The following is an 18,827-nucleotide window of genomic DNA, read 5'->3' as shown; positions in this document are numbered from 1 at the left end:
TTATCGATAGAATTACCATAGAAAACTTTGAGCCTTTAAGAAATTTTTTTTTAATTTTAAAACAATTTACGAATTTCATTTTTCTAAAAAAAAAACTNTATTTTATCCATACAAAAGAACAATCAATGAGAGTTAGAATATTGAGACCAAAATAATTTGATATTTAAGTTTCAAATAGGAAGAGGAGACCAAAGTCGACAAAAAAAGACTGCTTGAACGTGGAAGAAAGTAGGAAAAAACCAAAAGAAATAAATAGTATACAATGTGATTTAAGTTTGAAAAACATTAATTAATTAAAAGCTATAAAGTTTGCATGTCCAACCAAACTCCTTTTGTCTTCACTTCAACTATTTGCAGTTCATAATTACATATAGCAGATTTCCAACAATTAGTCTTCTTGTTCCCATTGAACCCATCCTAATTAGTTACAATAACCCTACTTATCTATATTAAATAAATATGTTCGAATTCGATCTTAAGTACTTGATATTTAAATAACTTCGAGCCAGATGTAATAAAAATAAAAAAAAAAGAACTTGATATACATTTTCCGAACCCGTGATAATTAAAAAAATAACTATTTTCAAACTTATATAATGTAGGATATTAGTTCTTAAATTGTCATTCTTGACTCAAATTAGAACTTGGTTTGAATAATTTAACACATATGGAGTCACAAAAGTCAATTTTGAATTTTCTTGATTCTCGCGACTGCGTGAATATGATAATTATCTTGCTTTTTTGTCACTTCCAATGTGATTAATTGCCAAACGAATAAATAAAACACAAGGTATCCGATGTTCACTTGATTCCAAGAATATTTTTCTAGCTTGTGATGGACTTCCAAGAACAAATCATACAAAAGTATCTATAATCTATAAATTAACTTTAAAGACATGAAAAAGTCAAAAGTGGGGCTTTCTTATTGTAATCTATCCTCTCTCTATTAGACATGAAGTATTTAAAATTTTCTCGATGTGAAATTTACATTTAGGTTGTCCAAAAAAAAAATTGAACTTAGGAAGAAAATTATAATTGGATTTGAGCGAATTTTCAAATGAAAAATGCAACCATGTGTTTATTAACCCACCATCTTGATGGTCCCAATATATATGTACCTCGATCGGATGGAGAAAAATTAATCGTATGTAATCACATTTGTTAATTTTGTGAGACAGATCTCTAAATTGATCCGATTCATGAAAAAAAATTATTTTTTTTTTACTAAAACATTAATTTTTTAATTTTAAGTACGAATCAGGTTGATCCGTCTCACAAAAAAAGATCAGTGAAACTGTCTCACAAGAGATTAACCTATATTTTTTTATAAAGCTAGTGAATCAGTACTCTTAGCATGAAATTTCAAATTTTACATTTTAAATTTGAAGGATGTATTACTACGAACCATGCTCATTATTGTAGTTTGTTGTAAAAATTTAATATAAAATAATGGACTTTTTTCATTCGATAAAATTTGTCACTTCATGCATGTCATGCATACTAAACATATGTAGTCCGCTCAAAATACAGACCATGGATAAATAAATTAGAAATCGAATACTAAATATAATTATAATTGATATTTCGGCCATTAAGATACAATTTTCCAATAATGAATCATGTCCAAAGGCCCAAGAAACTGTCGTCCAGGCAAAAATTACTGGAATTGTCGTAATAGATATTTGGCAGTGCTACTGCAGGTTGTTGTTGATCATCATGGTGTAGTAATACTTGTGTAGCTGCCATCTCTTTGTAAATTAGTTCGAATAAATTCGCATTCTGGCATTGCATGTTCAAGACTTGTGCCTGTGCCTTGGCCAGTTCAGCTTGGAGCTCGTTTATCTGTTTTTGAAGCTGGCAAATAGCGCCCGCGCAGCCGTACACCGGATCCCTAACCCTCGCGTTCGCTTCGTATACCATGCTGTTCACCGCATCCGCTCTTTGATAATCCGGAAGCTCCTAAAATGTAGCATATGTATACATTGATCAATATGTTTATCTCTTTGCGATTTCAATATATTTTCTTGAAAATGTGACTGAGCCTAAATGGGAAGTGCTTCCGAATTTATTGAATAAATATATAAAAATTTAACTATTTTATTATTGGAGCCATTAATTAATATAGACTAAACAACTTGTTCGTTGACTATGACGGCTCTCCAAGCTTATGTTTTCTGCCATTTTTTTCCCTTTATTGCTCCGTCCTTTTAATTTAAATTATGTGGACAAGTAGAAACTATTATTTATTTAAATAAGATCGACTTGTCAATTTTTTATATTTTAATATCATATAATTTGGTATAATTAACATACGCTAAAATTTTCATATCTTATGATTAATTTAATAAATCAATTATTTAAAAATTTTACAGAATAGAATTTTCAAATCTTATTGTAATTATTTTAAAAATAATTAATCCAATGGATAAAGGGGTAGCCTTGGCACAATTTTTTCTCGCAATTTTAGGGAAATTTATTAAAAATAGTCTCGTTTTCTCGAACAAATTAAGTAGGATATGTATTCAATACAAAATTTAATGAGTTTTTTAAATGATAGATTTTCGTGAATTTGAGTATTTACCTGAAATTAAAGAAATGAAATAAAATCAATTTTCTTGGTGGATCAAGAGTCGAAAGCATGAAGTAGAAAAGATGAACGAATGTACATAGCTAGCTAGCTGTCGCGGGGGGTAAATTAATACCTGCAACAACTTGATTATGTTGCTAGCACCGAAAACTCGATGTGCGATTGTGAATTTCAGTGGTTCGGTTGGGGGGAAATACGGGGCCAGCACGCATTTCTCCGCGCATCTGCGGCGGAGGATCTTGCAGGCAGCGCATGGGCTGAGAATGATCCCTGGCTGCGGAGGAGATGAAATTGATGACGCATGAGATAGGGAGGATGACGAGGGACTACCTTCCGCCGCCGCCGCAGCCGCAGCCGCAGCCGTAGCGGTGGTGGTGGAGTTTTCAGTGCATCCAGTAATCATGCCAATTCGTTCGTTTCCCGTGCTTAGTTCATTTGAAGAATGGTCTAGTATTTATAGTGGGAGACGTACATACATAGCTGGGGTGTTGAAGGGAGGTCTCTCGTATGACGTAATATACAAAAAGGTCATAATTTTTTTTTAAAAAATTGATATTTTTCGATTATCAAATAAAAATATATTGAAATCGATTGTGACATCGAATTGCATGAATGCTTTAAATGTACATCCGAATTATTATTTTATTGAATGAGTGTGAAAAAAAGAAAGCAAAAAACTTTAAATTCATAAAATTTGGAGGTCACCATTGTAACATCGAATTGCACGAGTATGAAATTAGAATAATTTTATTAATATCAAGATTTGCTACACATATTTGAGTACACAAAAATCAGATATTATTATCTGAAACGGCTGATGCACGCATATCATATATCAATATCGTATTTTCAATGTTTTGTATCTATTTTCATCCGAAAAAACAAATGTGTCATTTAATATCAATATTTATTATACATGTTTGAGTACTAAAAAAATCATATATTAGTACCAGATCTGAAACAACATGTACTCAAATATTATATATTATTACTATATTTTTAATATTTTATACCGAATTTTATCCTAACTTTTTTGGATTCAGTCAAGTCTCATTTTATCTGTCAAGGACGGTTAGTTATGACTTATGAGAACTGACAAATTTGATATCCAACAGCAGTCGTGAAAAGGCATTAGATAAAGTTCTTTTTATATTACTAATAATGGAATAAATCATACTTAAATGACTTTAAATTTCAACCTCATCAATAATTAAAGACTAAAGACCTTGCCATGCACCCAAATCACATGTATGAACAATGATTTGGAAGACAATTTTCATATTATATCTCTAAAAATTTGCTCTAAAAAATAATTTCAATTAAATTATTAGAATATTTATTCAACAAACTTTGATATTTTTTGAAGTCGGAACTTTATTATATATGAACACGTAAAATGCGTGTATAGTAACTATTATATAGTTTATTTAACATCCAACAATATTATAAAAAAAAAAAATCAACGTATATAATTGATAGGTGTAGATTAGATATAAAACTATAAAGAATGGTACGAATTATTATATTTATAAACTTTGTTGAATTAAATGTTTGCCTTTGTTTTTATAATTGTATTTCAAAATTGTTTGAAGTTGGTTGAAATTAATGTTATATAACTCTTCAAAAAAGAAAATAAATTGACACTTTAGTAAAATGAATGAAAAATAATTGGATAGTCGAAAAGGTTGACAAGCAACGTCGATGCACAAAAATGTTCTTCAATTGTTTTCCGACAGCAACATTTACCCACCTTTAATTTGCTATAAAATTAAGATCTGATCATACTATTTGATAAAACATGAACACTGTAAGATCTACTCTTGTATAATAATATTTATGCACGTCTCTCGCATACGATCGTATATTTCATCCGTCTCAAATATACGTTTTAAATATAGATTTTTTTCCCCTAAAAATACAAACTGAATACGTATATGAAAGAAGTACTGCTCGAACATAATAAATGGGACCACTATGATTTGCGGTACCTAATTTAATGCACTAATTAATCGTATAATTCCGATGTAGTAATTTATGCTAGAAAGAATAACACGTGGCCTAGTTTACCGTCCGGTTCTACTTATCCGGTGCCGACTTTTAACCAGGGAAAATGACGATTCAGCTGGAGCCAACCAATAAGAGAGAGCGTTACGCCATCTAGCAATTACGACGTGGCGTTTGTTTATACGGTAGTCAAGGAACCGTTGGGGCTCGTGTTCGATGAGAATGCGACTTCAGTTTGAAGTCTCAAAAATTAGCGACTTTTCGTTTACTTCGCTTTGTTTCGATATAATGTGGATTAAAAGTCAGTTTTCCATCTTTCTTTGAAGATTGGTCAACCTTGGTTAGGTTTCAGTCGAAGGAAAAATTAATTATCGCTGTGGGTCTCATGCATAATTTCATATTATATTGGTTTGTTCCTATACTAGCATATTGTTACAACCCTGGCATTTGATTCAATGACTACGAGGAAAGTCGCGTCATTTTTTCACTGTGATACAATATATTGAGCAACGTGAAAAAACATATGTGATATGAAATGTGTATTATCCTAAAAGTTTCCGATTTCGACTCCAACGCCGTGGACAAGTTATCTAGTCTAGAAAGAATGAGTTTGTTAACATTTATTATGTTGCAAAGAGTTTCAATCATGTATATATTATTATTATTATTATTGTTATAAATAAAATATAAGATGAAATATGAATTCCATATTTAAAGTAAACATAATGTAGTTGGAGTAGATATGTAAGGCCCCGCTTCCACACGTCTTTAATTAATTCACTTTCATCGCCGTTTCCTGCTTTCACTTGTGTACACATTGCCATTTGCGGAGGGTACCATTGAATATTGTCACCAAACTCAGCTGCAAGTTTTTTGTCAATGAACATAACTTAACTATACGTTGTCAATGCACATAGACCTCAAAAATTTTGCTGTCCAGATTTGTTTATGATGAAAACTTAACGAGGGAGAATAATTGTCTTATTTTGGGTTGTTCTTTTCGCATATAAATAACGATGTTGGTGAACAAAAGGGGATGCAGTGAAGCAGCCATATCATCAAGTACAACTTGCAGAAATGAAATATAATGAGTAAACCTATCGAAATTTAGCTGGCAAGTTGGGATTTGAGTTATATACATAGATATTGAGTATATATGGTTACACTATCTGCCCCTCTTGCATCAATGAATTTAAGTGACATGGTTATGGAAAGGTCGAATCATTCAAGACCCCGTTTATATCCCTTTGGAAATTTCTGACCTTATTATGTCAGGTCGGTTCAACCTCTCTGAAGCACTTGGTTTCTTTGTATATTTCTTTGAATATCAGGGAACAGCATGCTAACCTCCACTGCAGATCAATTGCAAAGGCTCCCGCATTTCAACTTGAAGTCGCCTCCACATTAAAGTAGTGAATGTTCCGCAATGTATCACTTTTGAATATCTAGCTGATCACATTATAAAAGAACTCGGAGCCATGAAACAGTGAAAAGTTATGGAACCATCAAATCTTTTTATGTTTCAAACTGAGCTGATTGCCTCAGAAGCTGCCATGTACACGAGACTTACAAGGTCCATCTTAGAGCCAGTAGATTTACAGCGGTTGAAAAGCAAAAATGCACTTCTGTTCAGTGTCTATTTTTATTATTGCAGTACATGTCACAACATTCAAGAAACTGCACTTAGAAACTAATGAGGTCCATATCATGTACAAACTAATATCAATACATCTAATTTACGCATACAGTTTACTATCTTCTAAGACTCGTGATATAGGGTCCTCACATTAAAAAATGACGAAAGCTAAAGTTATTTAGGATTTCAGAAGAGAGTTAAGAGCATGCACCTGCTATAAATGCATAGATTCTTGTTCAAAACGATCGACGGAAAAAGGCAAATGATGCACCTGCTATCGATGCCTAGATTCTTGTTCACAACGATCAAGGGAAAAAGGCCAAGCATTCACATTTGAAAGATCCAAGGAGAGGGAAAAAACCATTACACAGCCCTCAGGATACCTTTCCTCCTCTTGATGAGTCCATTCATTAATGCTATATAGGTAGACTTACGCACACTAACACCCTTTTGAATCTGTTCCATGTAAATTTGCATGGCATCTTTGTATCTCCTTTCAGAGCAATGCTTTTCAATCTGTTCTGAATAAGCTATAGAATTTGAATCTGACTCATCAGAAGGTTCTCTAGTAGCAACATTTTCATCATTACCATGCTTTGAAAACTGAATCACTATATCCCTCTCAATCATTTTTGACAAATGCTCCTCGGCTTCTTTAGTTCTTCCAGCGTCATAAAGAGCACCAACAATAGCATTGTATGTATAACTATCAGGCCCTAATTTCTTTTCTTCCATTTCAGCAGCAAGGCCTAAGGCATCCTCAAGTCTCCTGTCTTTACACAAGGCTGCTATCAATGTGTTGTACGTTACAGCATCAAGATTCTTACCCTTGGAAACCCATGAGTGGAAGAGATTAATGGCTTTTCCAAGCATACCTTCCGTGCACAAACCTTGGAGAAGAATGTTACACGTATATACATCAGGTTTAAATGATTTTTCAACCATCTTGTTATGAAATTCAAAAGCTTTCTCTATATTTCCCTCCCAGCAGTACCCATGTATGATTGTGTTGTATGTGATTTCATTAGGCACCAATGCATTCTCTAATAGCTCATTCAGCTTGGTCATTGCTACCTCCATTTTACCCGATTTGCACAGCCCTCCTATCACAGAATTATATGTGACAATGCTAGGAATTATCTCTTTCTTCTTCATTTCACCCCAAACTTTCATAGCTTTCTCAACATTTTCTTCTTTGAAATATCCAACAATCAATGTACCATAGCTCACTTCATCAAGAATATAGCCACTCTTATTCGCAGAACTCAGTAACTCATATGCATCATCAACCCTCCTTTCTCCACATAAATTGTGCAAAGCAGTGTTAAGTGTCACAATATCCATTTTCAAACCTTTCCCAGCCATTTGATTCATCACTCCAAATGCCTCTGCCCAATTACCCGTTTTACAAAATCCACTCATCAAAGTATTGTACGTAACACAATCTGGTGAAAATCCAGCTTCTTCCATCCTCTTAACCATCTCACTGGCATCAGTCATTCTCCCTTCCCTACAATACCACTTAATCAGGATGTTGTGAGTAATCTCATTTTGTGTCACTCCTTTCTCTACCATTTCATCTACCAATTTGAAAGCCTCGGAACTCCTTTTTTCTTCAAAACACCCATTAATCAAAGTATTATAAGTAACCACATCTGGCAACAGTTTCAACCCCACCATGTCATCTCTCAGCTTAAATGCATCATCAATCTTCCCCATGTTACACATCCCACTGATCAACATATTGTATGTCCAATTATCAGGCAAAAAATTATCGTCAGTCATCAATTCAACAACCTTTGTGACATCTTCCAACCACCCCATCTTGCAATACCCATTAACCAAAATATTATATGTATTTCTATTCGGCTTGAGCCCATTGTTCTTCATATCCAACAATAGATCCCGCACCTCTTGCAGCCTCCCCTTCTTGCACAAGGCATCTAAAATAGTGTTATAACTCGCATGGTCCGGCTTACACTTAAAATATTTCTCCATCCTGCTCAATAACTCCACGGCATTCTTAAACTCATACTCTAAACAGTACCCACTAATTAAAATATTTAAAGTAATTACATTTGGTTCAATTCCAAGCTCCAATGCGTCATTAAACAATTCTTTCCAAAAATGAGTAGAACGTGAAGAAGAGGATTTCTTTACCAGTGAGCTGAGCAGGGAATTGACGGTCAATAAGTTCGGGCGGAGCTTATGCCGCTTCATTTTCTTGAAAATCTGCGAGGCAAGGTGTGGAAACCCGGATCCGCAGTAGGCGGAAATGCACGTATCCAGAAGAGCTTTTGAGGGACGCGGGAGGGGTGGAGCCGGGTGGAGGAGGTGACTATGGAGGTGGTGGTGAGGGTGGTCGGAGAGAATATGATCGCGAAGAATGCTCTTCGCGTCACTGAATTTATGGTGGGAAATCAGAGAAGACAGAACCGAGACAAGAGCCGAAATGGGCAAAGGAGTAAACGGCATCAGAGTACAATGAGAACGAGCCCATGACAAAAAGGAGAGGAGGGCGGAAGGGTGGCGGTGGAGGGAAGGGGAGGAGAGGATGGAATGAATAATAGGTGGTGTTAAGTATGGGAGATATGAACGGAGAGCAGAGGGAAGTGGTTCCGCGTTGGCGGCGAACTTTTTGAGCAGGGCAGTGATGCTTGTAACGAGCTCCGCGGGATTCGATAAAGGCGGAGGCTTTGGGATGACAGTCGAGGTGGGCATAGTTTTTCGGTTGTTAATTTCAAAATTAGGGTTTCATTGGTGATTTGGGGATGAAGAAAGGGGTTTTGGATTTGCAGGCTTGAAGCCATGGCAATTTGCCCTTGCATTCATAACGTCCTTTTTCTCCTTCTAGATTAGATATATACAAGTACCAGTGTCCAGCTTTTGATTAGACTCGATTTCAAATTTGCAATTTTAACCCCAAAAAAAAAAGTTCGAATTTGTAATTTGGCTGTAAATGTTTTCATCCTAGTTGTATGTTTATTTTATCTACTACTACTAATGAAATATTTACTTGACAAAATTCAAATTTGTACAAGTTTGATATTTCACTTCATTTTCATCCATGTATGTATCCCATTCCCATCTCTTGTTAATAAAAGTTTCTAATTTTTAACAAAGGAATTAGTTCACAAAATGGTCACTCACACGACTGAAATACTATTGAAAAGAAACATAAATCCTTGATACTTTGATCAGGACATATCCAAGAACTTAGTCGTTTTCATCATACAATGCGTCATTAAAAAACGACAGTTTAAATTGCAAGAAATAATCAATTCGAAATACATTCCAAGAAAAGTTATAATTTTCAAAACAGAGGCACGACCAATGGGCACACTTTCTACTTTCTCGAACAATGCTTCCTCGTGACATAATTAAGATTCATATGTCGGATAATTTACAAGCATCCAGCCTAAAATTCGAACTCAACATTGCACGTGTTGAAGATATCTCATCTCTGCAGTATTGTAGATTATAATTAGTCGTGCACATGAATTACTGATCCATTACTAGGCCCTCAACAGCAAATAGTATCTACATATTTTGGAATTGCATTGTTTTGTATTCGCGATATCGATTCGACCAGACATGACACTATATATTATTATCTTGTGAACGACTCGATCAAAACTCGAGTTTTAATTGTTTCTACTCAAACAGCCCACGAACTACTCGAGTAGCTATATATTATTATCTATTACAATTATTATTGATTTAAGTGTTTTTTTATCCGTATAAATAAAAAATTTAAACCTCAAAATTAGACTACAAACACTATTGAGTTGAGTAACTCGATATTTTCACGAATCGAACTCGAGTTTGAAAAATAAATAACCAAACCCCATACATGGAACATGTTAAGTTTTATAAACCTGTCGTGGTTCCGATATATTAGATCAAAAACACACCATGAGGCACACACATACCCATAAACAAGGATTATCTTTGTACTACGGACTCTCTTTAAATTATTCCCGATTTCTTTATAACCGAATATATATAAAGAATGATTATAGCTTTTTTTGGACAAATACTTATAAAACTTTTTTATAAAAGTATTTTTACAAAAAAATTTAAAAAATTGATTTAAGAATAGATATTTGTTTGAACAATTATTCTATAAAAATGTTTTAACGTTAAAACTGTTTGAACAACTTTCTCTACTATTCTAAAAACACCAAAAAAAACTTATCTAAACTATTCTTTGAAAATTATAATTATATTAAGAGAACAATTTTTTAAAAAACATTTTTATGAACTTTTACAAAATCTTGTCTAAACCCATACTTCAAGTTTTTGAATTTATAAAACACTAAAAACGTTTTTAAAATACTTGTCCAAACGATGTATTATATCTTCTCAGTTATCCATGGCATATACTAGGATTAACAAATAACTTACGGATGATGCAGGTATTGAGTAGCTTGGCATCCTTTGTCAAGGCATTTCTTTTTATGGAGACATAACTTTTGGATTAATTTACTGAATTTATCAATGCAGATAATCAATAAATTCAGTAAATTAATCCCAAAAATGCCTCCATAATATTTCTCAGGGTTCGGATCATTCTTGTTGCACTTCAAGAAAGCTCTCTAGCTTCAGCAAGTCATTTCAATGAACTCAGCAGCTGCCATCAAAGAAGATAAAGTAGGGTTTCAATTTACTGGGAAACAATAAAGTATCACGCTAAGAATACGGACGATGGAACACAAAATTTTAATTTACCGGGATGACTCAATCATATAGGCTTGATACTTGCATTAAGAAAAATTAGGCATAAATTTTGAGCAACTTTTCTCTTAATTTGTGTTTCATCGAACTTAAATTGATCTAAGTTTAAGTGAATCAAAAAACCAACACCACACGGTGCAGATAACAAAAGAAAGAATCTGGCACATTATCTTCAGTCAAGAACATGAAATTTTACAGCGAGAATATGAATCTACAGCGAAAAAAACTAACACCACGCGTATAAATCATCAGGTCACTACAAAATATCATTCTTCAATCCTCACCCCGAATAAAAACAAAATCCCACAAATATCAACTCGATAAAAAAATTTTGTTTACTCCCTAAATCATTGAAGACCACAGTATTACACAATTAATTTATTAAAAACCCATAAAAAATTTTACATTATTCTCACACGAATCGGAGTTTCTGGGAAAATGAATCATATATAATTAGCAGTTCAAGCTCAAAACATTAAAAAACACCAATTAGCCAAAAATCAATAAGCATTCAACAAATAGTAAACACAACTATTCACTGAAAACGGATCATTGCATTTTGTTTGAACCGAATGGCAAGGAGAGAAAAAAAACAGATTGAGATAGAAGATCATTCACCTTCTTCTTGGCCCTTGTTTCCAGAGTACATGGTCCAGTCGAGAGAAGAAATGCATGAAAAGGCTCAAAAGATAGTAACTTACATGGAAGACAACATTTTCCACCAAGTTTATTGGAACACATTAGCATATCATCAACATGAGATACTCTGTGCCTTCAACAATCAGTCCCAAAAATAATGGGCTTCAACTCTACCACTACCAGTAATCTCGGCAAGAGCAGCAACCATCATGAAAATGATGGAACCTATTCGTGTCTCTCAAGATTATTTCTCTGTGTACCACCTTAGATACAAACTTGAATGCAGTATGACAATCACCACATACTCGAATGTTCTTCTTTATCCTGATAGGGGATCCAGGTGGAGTGTTTAGAAGAGCAAACGCTAGAGCAAGCTTCTCACTGTGATATTGCAACCTCTTTTCTCGCTCTTCCTGGTCTACAAACCATAATACATGGTTAGTATCCGGGACATATCCAATTTTCTTGATTTCATTAGTGATCTTCTCCCACATTAAACGAATATCATCTCTTTGAGGGTGGGTATCATCATCAACAACAAACAAATGGACAACATTCTCAATCTCCACCCAACTACAAGCAGGTTCCTTCTTCACTCCTCTTTCATTCATCATCTTTCTCACTCTTGCAGCATCACTCAATCTACCTGCAGAAGCATATATGTTAGCCAACAACATATGCGGGCCGGAATCATGGGGATCAAGTTTAATTGCATGCTCGGCGGCAAACACCCCCAATTCCATGTTCTTGTGCATTCTACTGGCTCCAAGCAAGGCTTTCCAAACAGCTGCAGTAGGTTCAATCTTCATTTCTCTTATGAACGTCACAGCTCGATCAAGTTGACCTGCTCGACCCATTAAATCAACAGTTGCCACATAATGTGTCACATCTGGCTCGATCTTGTACATCTTCATCAATTCAAAATAACACAATCCTTGTTCCAAAAGCCCAGAGTGGCTGCAAGCATTAAGCACGCAAAGGAAAGTAACTTCATTTGGATGAAACCTCATCCTGCGCATTTCTTTAAAAAGATCTATCGTTTCCTTCCCAAACCCATGCTGTGCATAAGCAGTAAGCATCGAGTTCCAAGAAACTACATCCTTCTTCAGTAGTCGATCAAACACCTTCTTTGCATCCTCGATGCTTCCTGCTTTACCATACATATCAATAAGAGTATTACCCACAAAAGCAACAAGCTTCTGTCCCAACTTCACCATGTCGGCATGCACCCATTTTCCCTGTTCTAAAGCTCCAGTACTTGCACAAGCGGAAAAAACACTCGAGCACGTGAAATGGGTTGGTTCAAAACCTTGCCGTTTCATATCCAGGAACATCTTCACAGCATTATGTCCCTCTCCTTTCCTTGCATATGCTGCAATCAAAGCATTCCAGGATACCTCATTCTTACTCTTCAACCCATCAAACACAACTTTTGCCTCCTCCAACCTCCCACACCGAGTGTACATATCAACCAACGCGCTCCCAACATAAACATCGTTCCCCAACCCACACTTCATGCAAGCCGTATGAATCCCTCTTCCAATTCCATCACTCTGAAAGCCTCCAGCAGCCTTCAGAGCACTTCCAAATGTAAACTGATTCGGCTTCATTCCAGTCTGTATCATAATCAGAAACAACCGCAACGCCTCCTTTGACTCGCGATTCTGTGAATACCCAGAGATCAACACGGTGTAAGACACCAAGTCCCTTTCGAGCATTTCATCAAACGCTTTTCGCGCCATCAGCATATCACCGCATTTCGCATACATGTTAACGATCGTGTTCTGCAAAACAATGAAATTCTTATATTTCGCGTCAATGACATGCTTGTGAACCATTTTCCCTTCTCTGAGCTTTCCCAAATCCGTAAATTTCTTGAGGAGCTGAATATAGAATCTGACGTCCAATAACAAAGCATCACGATCAATGCGGTGGAGAACGGAGATTGTCTCATTTTTGTCTTGGATAACACCAGAAAATCGGTGGAGGTCTTTGTTCTCTTGTTCACATTCTGAATCTGGCTGAAACAGAGCTAATGTTGAGAACTTAATTTGAGAGGAGATTGGAAAGTGGGATCTGCCGCTTTTTCCAATAAATGGTATAGTTGAGTGGTTCATGTATGCTGCTGTTTTCACATTCAATTATTCAGAACTCTCTACAAGTTAATTATGGTTGGGCCAGACCGAGGTTTCAAACCCTGGCGCCATGGCTAAGACTGGGCTTTAAAACAACGGCCGGGATTTCAGACTACCAAGGGCCCATCGAAAAGTTAAATGATTGTTTTAATATTTAATTTCTTTTTAAAATTGTTAATAAAACATATGAAAATTGTAAAATACTATTATTAATTCATACACATGGTAAAATAATCGATCAAAATTTTGAATGGTTACAAGAATTATATTAAGAATAAAAAATAATTTGAAATTAATTATAATAATATAAAAACAGAAGAAGAAAAACTTCGTTTCTGTGATTATGCAAGCATTGAACTCATTATAACATCTCTGAGGATCGATCGTAGGCGTGCACAAATCACTCAAATCTATTACATTGTTATGTCTTCAATATAATCGACTCAACCAGACACTACAATCATATAATTTTATAACAGTACAAAACAAAGGGGTAAATAATAATTTTATATAATTTTTTGCAAAAAATCTATTTTGTTTATAGATTCACCATTTTCGTAACCTTTCTCCAAAAGAGTCATTTATTAAGATATTAAATCACTCGTTTACGACACACCTAACCAATCATATCAATAACTCATCACAATCCCACTCTTAATCATCATATGCACGTTTATCCCATTAGTATTTGTCATTTATACCACGTAAGTGTAAGAGAGAGTGTGTGTGTGTGTGTGTGTGTTTGTTTTATATATATATATATAAAAAAAAACAAACACACACACACATAAAACTATATATATATAAAATGTAAACTCACTATGCAGTTTGACATCATAATCATTCTTTGAAACTTCATAATATAAACACGGCTTAGCTTAAAAATTAAATCCTTCTCCATACAGCCCACCAGAGCGACATTAGTTATCCAACTAGTACGTAAATTGCGTAGATAATCCCCGGTATGTATCCCAGCACTGTCAGCAACAAATCGAACCAAAATTCCACCTGAAATCCAAAATAAATAAATTTCAGAAATCCTACACATAATTCAAGATACTACAACGTAAACAATGTACTTGAGCATTAGGAGCAAATAATTGAATCTGAAACAAAAAAAAAAAAAGATTACTCCGCATCCGTATCTAAGGAAGACTCCAACAGGTGGTAAGAGAATTGCCAAAATCACTTCAAGAAATGTTTCAGAACCCATAATTGAATGAATCAACTTCACCCTTTGGTCGAAAATATGTACAGATATCGGAAGAGAGCTCAACCAAAGTAATAAGAGCCAAGGGTAAGAGCAGGTGTAGGCTCTTGAGTATTTAAAGCATTGAAATTATAACACGTAGAACAAACGTGTCGTGTCCTCTTGACTCGGGTCTCAAAATTTACACACACAAATTATTATTATAATAATAATAATAATAACACTTAATTCCTAAATAAAACGCGGCACGCTCGTATGCCATGAACTTGGCCATTTGGGGATTGGAGGACGGGAGGGACGATTTATTTAAAATTAACTTTTTACGTTTTTTTTTTTTTGGTAAAAAAATATTACATAGTTAATTCGACGATACATGGTGGCTAATTAATTACTCACGAAACTAAATGATTAATATATCTGCATGCCTAAAAATGAGTAAAATAGTGGGATGAAATGCAATAGTTTAGTTGGATTTCGTTTTCAAGGTATGAAATTGAACGTAATTATTTCTTCACTTTGGATATATTGCTACAGCTTTAATAATATCCGCATATTGACCAATTTAATTTGCGTTTGAGTAGCTGAGGCCTTACTCAAAATTTGATTTGGGAACTTGAGTAGCTGAAGCCTTGTGGAAAAGGAGCTTGATGAACAAACTGCCAATGTAACACAGTGACAAGAAATACGTTTCAATTTCGTAGCCATCAATACAAAAACTTAAAAAGATTTGGTTACGTGAAATTTGAAAACTTAGGATGATATCCCCTGTTGACTACCCCTATCTCTGCCGTTACTGACAACTACAAAGCTAACAAAGCACAAAGGAATTTATAAGCTAACCTGTGACTCGGAAGGCAGCTGAGTTCCGATTGTGTCTTTCTTAGAGGAGGATCCATCTCCAACTCTAGCAGATCCCTTAGCGTCACCCTGACAATTGTCAACAAACTATCACCATAGAGCGACTAAATGAAGTCGAGAAAAGTTGAAGAAGAAGCTGATTTGCATACCTCTAACTGAAAATATAGCAGTCATTCCACCAAATATACCAAGGCAAAAAGGGTGAGCGAATTAGATGATCATCTCATTAATCAACTTTAAATTGCGGTGAAAAAAGCCAAGGAAATCCAAAAATACATAAAAACAGATAATAGTGTAAGAATCTACCGGCCTTCTTACATTTGCCGTGTCCTGAACATGGACTGAGTGGGACAGTAATAACCTCCCATGGGAAAAAAAGGTTACTAGATAACAACCGAAAATAAGATAGTACCTCTCTGTACCTAGCCAAATATGCCTTCAGCGGGGCAATATAATCCTCGAAACCTAATGTTGCCATTGCCCACAACAAATCATCCCCGTTTATTGTCTTTCTTTTCTCTTTTTGGCACTTGTCACTAGCTCTATCCAACGAACACGAGGTAAAGTCAAAACCATATTCATAAAACTAAAGAAGTTAATAAAATAACCCGCATACTGTAATCAATTAAGAACCACACACGAAAGGCAAATTAAATCTACTTTTGAGATGAAACTAATAAGGACCGCATCAAATTAATAGATCAAACAGATTTAGGCACAAAAAGTAACCAATCAAATATCCAAGAGTAGAATGAAAATACATGATGTATTCCGGAGCTAAGGTATTTTTAACCAAACAAAAAATTGTGTGGATATGTTTGAATTGCTCTTCCTGCTGAGAGATTACCCTGAAGGCTACTTTCTTGGTCAGTTGTCACCCACCTCCTCTACTGAGCAAGTATAAAACATAAAATTGAATCGAAAACATTTGTAGACAAAATCATTTTAAAAAAAATAGTCATGGGAAAAGTATTAACTGAATGGTGATTTGAACATGATTGTGGCTGTATGTATGGATGAAAAGGACATATTCTCTTAAATAGTTAAGTGTACTCCCGTTTTCAGCTTTTAACTAATTCATTCTAGAACCAATATTATTGGCCCAGCTTATCAAGATGCACTAACTCATTTTCAAAGGACGCAAGAGAAAATTAAAAAGGATTATGCATGCACTTTACTTGGAGGTAGGGAAGCCAGATTTCAATTTCTAATCCAGGAAAGAACTATGATAATTTAGAACATACTTGGAAATTTTTTCCCCACCGTATTTTCGTATGTCGGGCACTAGTTGATCCATGAAAGGATTTGATTTAGTAACGTTACGAACATGCTAATAAAATCTATATTAGGCATTGGAAACTCCTCGCGATCAGCCTTTACTCAATAGTATGATCTTTATTTGCAGTTCTAGGAAGGTCTGTTATATTGGAACTAACATCAAAAGATCATGTAACTCAGACAACACAATTTAAGAGCTGTGTGCATTGAAGAGGCAAGGCAAGAGAAGTGATTGAGGTCAGAGAACATGAGCGGATGGCAATTAATAGTGAGATGCTAGCTTCCAGAAAAAATCAACGCAACGGTTAAAGTTGATTCCAAACCAAAACACTCGTACAAAAAATGCTTCACTTCTCACATGAACCAAATACCTGTTATCTAATCAAAGATAAAGCTGATTCATCTATTACCAAATTTTTTGTCACAAAATCAAAACTTTATGTAATTTGAAAGCATAGATAAACCGTTGTACAACAATATCACACCGCCAATCATTCTTCTATTCAAATGAGTCATACCACACAACACAAATAAACATTACAACAAGGAACAAAAATAGTAATACCCTCCTCACAAATAGAACATAAGCTTCTTCCCAATAACCAAGATGGACATAATAGCACAAAAAATAAGAAACATATGCTACAACAATTCGATGCATTCTCCTAACATATATCAGGACAAATATACCGGCAATTCACAGACAAACGAGAGTAATGAGGCTCAGACAAATTTATTTTACAATAGAAACACAAAAATTCCACGTTCAGTTAAAATACAAGATACCCTTAGCTTGTAGTGAACGTACTCGCTTGTGACGAAGCTGATAAACTCGGAGACGCATTCCTGAACCGTGTCCTTCGCATCCTTCGCTATCTTTCCATTCGCAGGCAACGCTTTCTTCATGATTCGACCAATATTTGCAATCGGAAGGAAGCGATCCTGCTCTTTCACGCTAGACTGCGGACTGTGATCCCCACCGCCGCTATCGTGGCTGCCACTTCCACCGGCAAACCCACCAGGACTCTCAGCCATTCCTAATCCAAACCCTAGCACAGTAAAAATTCCGAAAACGAAAAACAACAAAAAACAATTCAAAAAACACAAAAATATCATCAGATTAACAAGAAACATCGCTATAAAAAATCATAAAGCTTGAAACTTGCAGACATGCGTGATTGATTTGACCTCATACAAGCATAATTACTAGAAATTAGCACGCGTATATACATACATATTTCAGTGTGGCGGTGGGGGGTTGGGTTTAGAGTACCTGGGCGTTGGATTTGTATTTGGCGCGCTTGGGGAAGAAGAAAGGGGATTGGTTGGTTGATTGAAGAAATCTGGAAATAGGGAGAAGTTACGATCGGACGACGGAGAGATGAGGAAGGTGACTTCTTTATTACTACTCAATGATTATAAATAATTTATTTTTTATATTGGAATTTATTTTTTATAAATACTCGCACAAATTATTACTTCACATTTCGGATCAACTTCTTCCAAAAAATCATTTTTTAAAAATAAAATAATTAAATTTATCGAATAATTTTTAGTTTTATCATATATTTAAATTTATTTTATACATAAGATATAATTATCGTCGTGTGGGTCCGTCCACTAATCTATTAAACAAAAACTCTTGTGAGACGGTTAGGTCACACATAAAAAGATATCAAAAATATTATTTTTTATCGTAAATATGATGAATATTGATCTACTTATGAATAAAGATCTATGAAA

The 18,827-nt window shown here is 34.9% G+C and overlaps 5 protein-coding genes across 10 annotated transcripts; all 5 read right to left on the bottom strand.

The window, feature by feature from the left end:
* Positions 1-1,469: 1,469 nt before the first annotated feature.
* On the bottom strand, positions 1,470-3,009 carry LOC140982394 (LOB domain-containing protein 1-like). The gene is made up of 2 exons (XM_073448873.1): positions 2,703-3,009; positions 1,470-1,959 (listed from the first exon to the last, which is right to left on the bottom strand). The coding sequence occupies exons 1-2, from the start codon at positions 2,988-2,990 to the stop codon at positions 1,618-1,620; spliced, it is 630 nt and encodes a 209-aa protein (XP_073304974.1). The 5' UTR covers positions 2,991-3,009; the 3' UTR covers positions 1,470-1,617.
* A 2,584-nt stretch (positions 3,010-5,593) lies between these two features.
* On the bottom strand, positions 5,594-9,099 carry LOC140982392 (uncharacterized). Of its 3 annotated transcripts, none has more exons than XR_012176254.1 (2): positions 6,499-9,098; positions 5,594-6,139 (listed from the first exon to the last, which is right to left on the bottom strand). XR_012176254.1 is itself a non-coding variant. In XM_073448870.1 (2 exons), the coding sequence occupies exons 1-2, from the start codon at positions 8,946-8,948 to the stop codon at positions 6,133-6,135; spliced, it is 2,361 nt and encodes a 786-aa protein (XP_073304971.1). In that variant the 5' UTR covers positions 8,949-9,099; the 3' UTR covers positions 5,594-6,132. The 3 variants fall into 3 exon arrangements, 1 of the variants encoding a protein (XP_073304971.1); XM_073448870.1 differs by having other exon boundaries at positions 6,595-9,099; XR_012176253.1 differs by having other exon boundaries at positions 5,595-6,139; positions 6,439-9,098.
* A 1,575-nt stretch (positions 9,100-10,674) lies between these two features.
* LOC140982393 (pentatricopeptide repeat-containing protein At3g24000, mitochondrial) lies at positions 10,675-13,810 on the bottom strand. Of its 2 annotated transcripts, none has more exons than XM_073448871.1 (2): positions 11,583-13,810; positions 10,675-10,860 (listed from the first exon to the last, which is right to left on the bottom strand). In XM_073448871.1, exon 1 carries the CDS (start codon positions 13,718-13,720, stop codon positions 11,780-11,782), a length of 1,941 nt encoding a protein of 646 aa, XP_073304972.1. In that variant the 5' UTR covers positions 13,721-13,810; the 3' UTR covers positions 10,675-10,860; positions 11,583-11,779. The 2 variants fall into 2 exon arrangements, with proteins under 2 accessions (XP_073304972.1, XP_073304973.1); XM_073448872.1 differs by having other exon boundaries at positions 10,759-10,896.
* Positions 13,811-14,519: 709 nt separating this feature from the next.
* LOC140982302 (salt stress-induced hydrophobic peptide ESI3-like) lies at positions 14,520-15,131 on the bottom strand. The gene is made up of 2 exons (XM_073448771.1): positions 14,871-15,131; positions 14,520-14,746 (listed from the first exon to the last, which is right to left on the bottom strand). The coding sequence occupies exons 1-2, from the start codon at positions 14,949-14,951 to the stop codon at positions 14,663-14,665; spliced, it is 165 nt and encodes a 54-aa protein (XP_073304872.1). The 5' UTR covers positions 14,952-15,131; the 3' UTR covers positions 14,520-14,662.
* On the bottom strand, positions 14,520-18,497 carry LOC140982301 (nuclear transcription factor Y subunit B-1-like). 3 transcript variants are annotated; one of them, XM_073448770.1, is made up of 7 exons: positions 18,358-18,497; positions 17,893-18,133; positions 16,219-16,348; positions 15,956-15,961; positions 15,789-15,875; positions 15,542-15,604; positions 14,520-14,746 (listed from the first exon to the last, which is right to left on the bottom strand). In XM_073448770.1, the coding sequence occupies exons 2-6, from the start codon at positions 18,117-18,119 to the stop codon at positions 15,542-15,544; spliced, it is 513 nt and encodes a 170-aa protein (XP_073304871.1). In that variant the 5' UTR covers positions 18,120-18,133; positions 18,358-18,497; the 3' UTR covers positions 14,520-14,746. The 3 variants fall into 3 exon arrangements, 1 of the variants encoding a protein (XP_073304871.1); XR_012176235.1 differs by having other exon boundaries at positions 14,579-14,746; positions 15,956-16,348; XR_012176236.1 differs by having other exon boundaries at positions 14,579-14,746; positions 15,956-16,348; positions 17,893-18,121.
* Positions 18,498-18,827: the final 330 nt, after the last annotated feature.

Source organism: Primulina huaijiensis, chromosome 8, assembly GCF_012295235.1.
Source record: "Primulina huaijiensis isolate GDHJ02 chromosome 8, ASM1229523v2, whole genome shotgun sequence".
In the NCBI taxonomy this organism is placed as follows: Eukaryota; Viridiplantae; Streptophyta; class Magnoliopsida; order Lamiales; family Gesneriaceae; genus Primulina; species Primulina huaijiensis.
The sequence above is the reverse complement of the archived record's forward strand: the minus strand, read 5'-3'. Positions and strand labels throughout refer to the sequence as shown.